The 2163-nt window shown below is 42.8% G+C and overlaps 1 protein-coding gene across 1 annotated transcript; it reads left to right on the top strand.

Moving 5' to 3' along the window:
• Positions 1 to 535: 535 nt before the first annotated feature.
• Positions 536 to 1476, top strand: ARL6IP5 (ADP-ribosylation factor-like 6 interacting protein 5; the record flags this gene model as incomplete). Its single annotated transcript, XM_010082507.1, has 2 exons — positions 536 to 753; positions 1067 to 1476. Coding segments are annotated over 2 exons (391 nt in total), but the record flags the coding sequence as incomplete, so codon positions are not given.
• Between the last annotated feature and the right edge of the window lie 687 nt (positions 1477 to 2163).

The raw sequence follows: 2163 nt of genomic DNA, 5'->3' as shown, positions 1-2163 counted from the left end.
TACTCAGTGTTTCTCTACCTTTCCCATTTTGCAAACCTAGACAAGATAATATGGAAAAACTAGTTCATCTGAAGGCCTAGGCTGAGCCTGGTTTTGGACGTGTGTAGCAAGACCAATCCCTTGGGAAACTGGTTATTGGCTCCATCTGCTGTCAGGTTTTGCCAACTCTGGGTCTGATATCAAGTGAATGTGCCAATTGCACAGGAAGGAGGGATCCTGGCAGTAAGCGCAGCTATTGATGAGGTGCTGCAGAAACTCATTATCCTGAGCTGTGCTCAGGAAAAGGACAGAAGGACAAAGGTTATCTAAATTCACGGCTAAAAGGTTGCTTGTTAAGTTGCACTTGTTGCTTTATTTAGCTTCTGCCTAAAAATCAGGGGTTGAGAAAGATCTTGACAGCAACAATGGACTGCGTAATGCCTTACCTCGCTAGTAAGAAGTTACCGGTGAGCTAGATGCTTGTTATATGGACACAAGTCGTGAATGCTCTGAAATGAGACCCTTCTTTTTTTTTTTTCCCCCCTCTTCTCTCCAGATTTCTGAGTCCCCTGAATATGCTCATTGGCGGTACTGTGGTGGTGCTGGTGTTCATGGGGTTTGTGTGGGTATCACACAATAAGGATATACTCCGCAGGATGAAGAAGCAGTACCCAACCACATTTGTAGTGGTCATCATGCTGTCTAGCTACTTCTTGATCTCCTATCTGGGGGATGTAATGGTGTTCATGTTTGGGATCACTCTTCCTCTTCTCTGTAAGTATTTTTCCTCTTCTCTGGGAGGCCAGGGGTATGTGACTTAAGCTTTTTCAAATGAAGTCTGCAGAGTCTAAACTGGCTGTTGCCTTTACTGTCTCTATTTCAATGATCCCAAAACAAAACTGGGGAGAAGGGGACATGAAACAGCGCAAGCCATCTTTATTATTAAATGGGTACCTGCAGTTACTTAAGCAGTGATTGAGACTTCATCTTCTTCCGGTGATGTCATGGTGTTGGAGTGTGTCTTAAGATGAACACGTCAAGAACTATGAATTCCTTGGGCATTAACAAGTGTGTTTCTGTCATGCAGTGATGTTTGTCCATGCTTCTCTGAGGCTCCGGAACATAAAGAACAAGCTGGAGAACAAGATGGAAGGAATAGGCTTGAAGAAGACCCCAATGGGCATCATACTGGATGCTCTAGAACAGCAAGAGGATAGTATCAACAAACTGGCTGACTACATATCTAAAGCGAAGGAGTAAGCAGCTGCAATGTGGCATTTTTACCTGATGCAGGAGTGTAGTTGCTATTTACTATTGTTCAAGCTTGCTTTCAGTTTGTGTACAAAACAGGAAATGCACGTGGTGCAGATTAATAGTTGCAGTATACAGGTATTCCAAGGTCTTCAGGGCTCCTCTAAGAACATAAGAGCAGCAACTTTTTTCTATTGTATAGCAAAATGTTCTGGTGTTTACACAAATACATACTAACTTAAACATATTTGCTTGTCTCTTCTTCTGGGGGGATAGAGGAGGAAGAGATGGAAATGTATGGAATGCAGTCTCTCAAAACTGTCTTGTAGCAAATTTGTCTATTAAAAGTAACACCCCTTTCATGTCAGTTCTACAAGATGGCAGTTTAGCCAGTTTATGCTGTATAGCACCTTCAGGCTGGCAATGTTGGAATGTATCAAAAAGCAGGTATGTCTTGCATCCCCTAAATCCCTAATTTGAGTGGTCTGTATTGAGACCATGTTGCTAGCTTACCTGGCAAGTGGTAAAACTGTGCAATACTTGTAAGGAGTCTGGGTTCCTGTCCTCACCTCACATTCCTCCTTTAGCAGCTGGGAAACAGTCTAATAGATCTAAGCATGAATATATATAGCCCTGTGCCTCTGTCAGGTCTAGTAAAATGCACCTTAGTTCTCTCTCTGGAATCTTGATAAACGGCTCCTCCCTGCAGGAGTCCCAAACTTCCTTGCCTACCAGCTAAACGATGGCCAAGCATGGGAGGAAAGAGAGTGTTCAGATACATTGGGTGAGCTAGGTTTCTACCCTATTGATGTTTTTAAATACTGCTACTTTAGGACTTACCTTGTTCAGCTTTAGTCTGTATAGGCTGTTTTGTAGATGGAGGTACATGTGTGTTCTCCAGCATGGGTCATCTTTTTCTTTCTTCTTATAATC

This window comes from Pterocles gutturalis, unplaced genomic scaffold (genome assembly GCF_000699245.1).
Source record: "Pterocles gutturalis isolate BGI_N339 unplaced genomic scaffold, ASM69924v1 scaffold36544, whole genome shotgun sequence".
Lineage (NCBI taxonomy): Eukaryota > Metazoa > Chordata > Aves > Pterocliformes > Pteroclidae > Pterocles > Pterocles gutturalis.
Note: the sequence above shows the minus strand (reverse complement) of the source record. Positions and strands in the feature narration are given on the sequence as shown.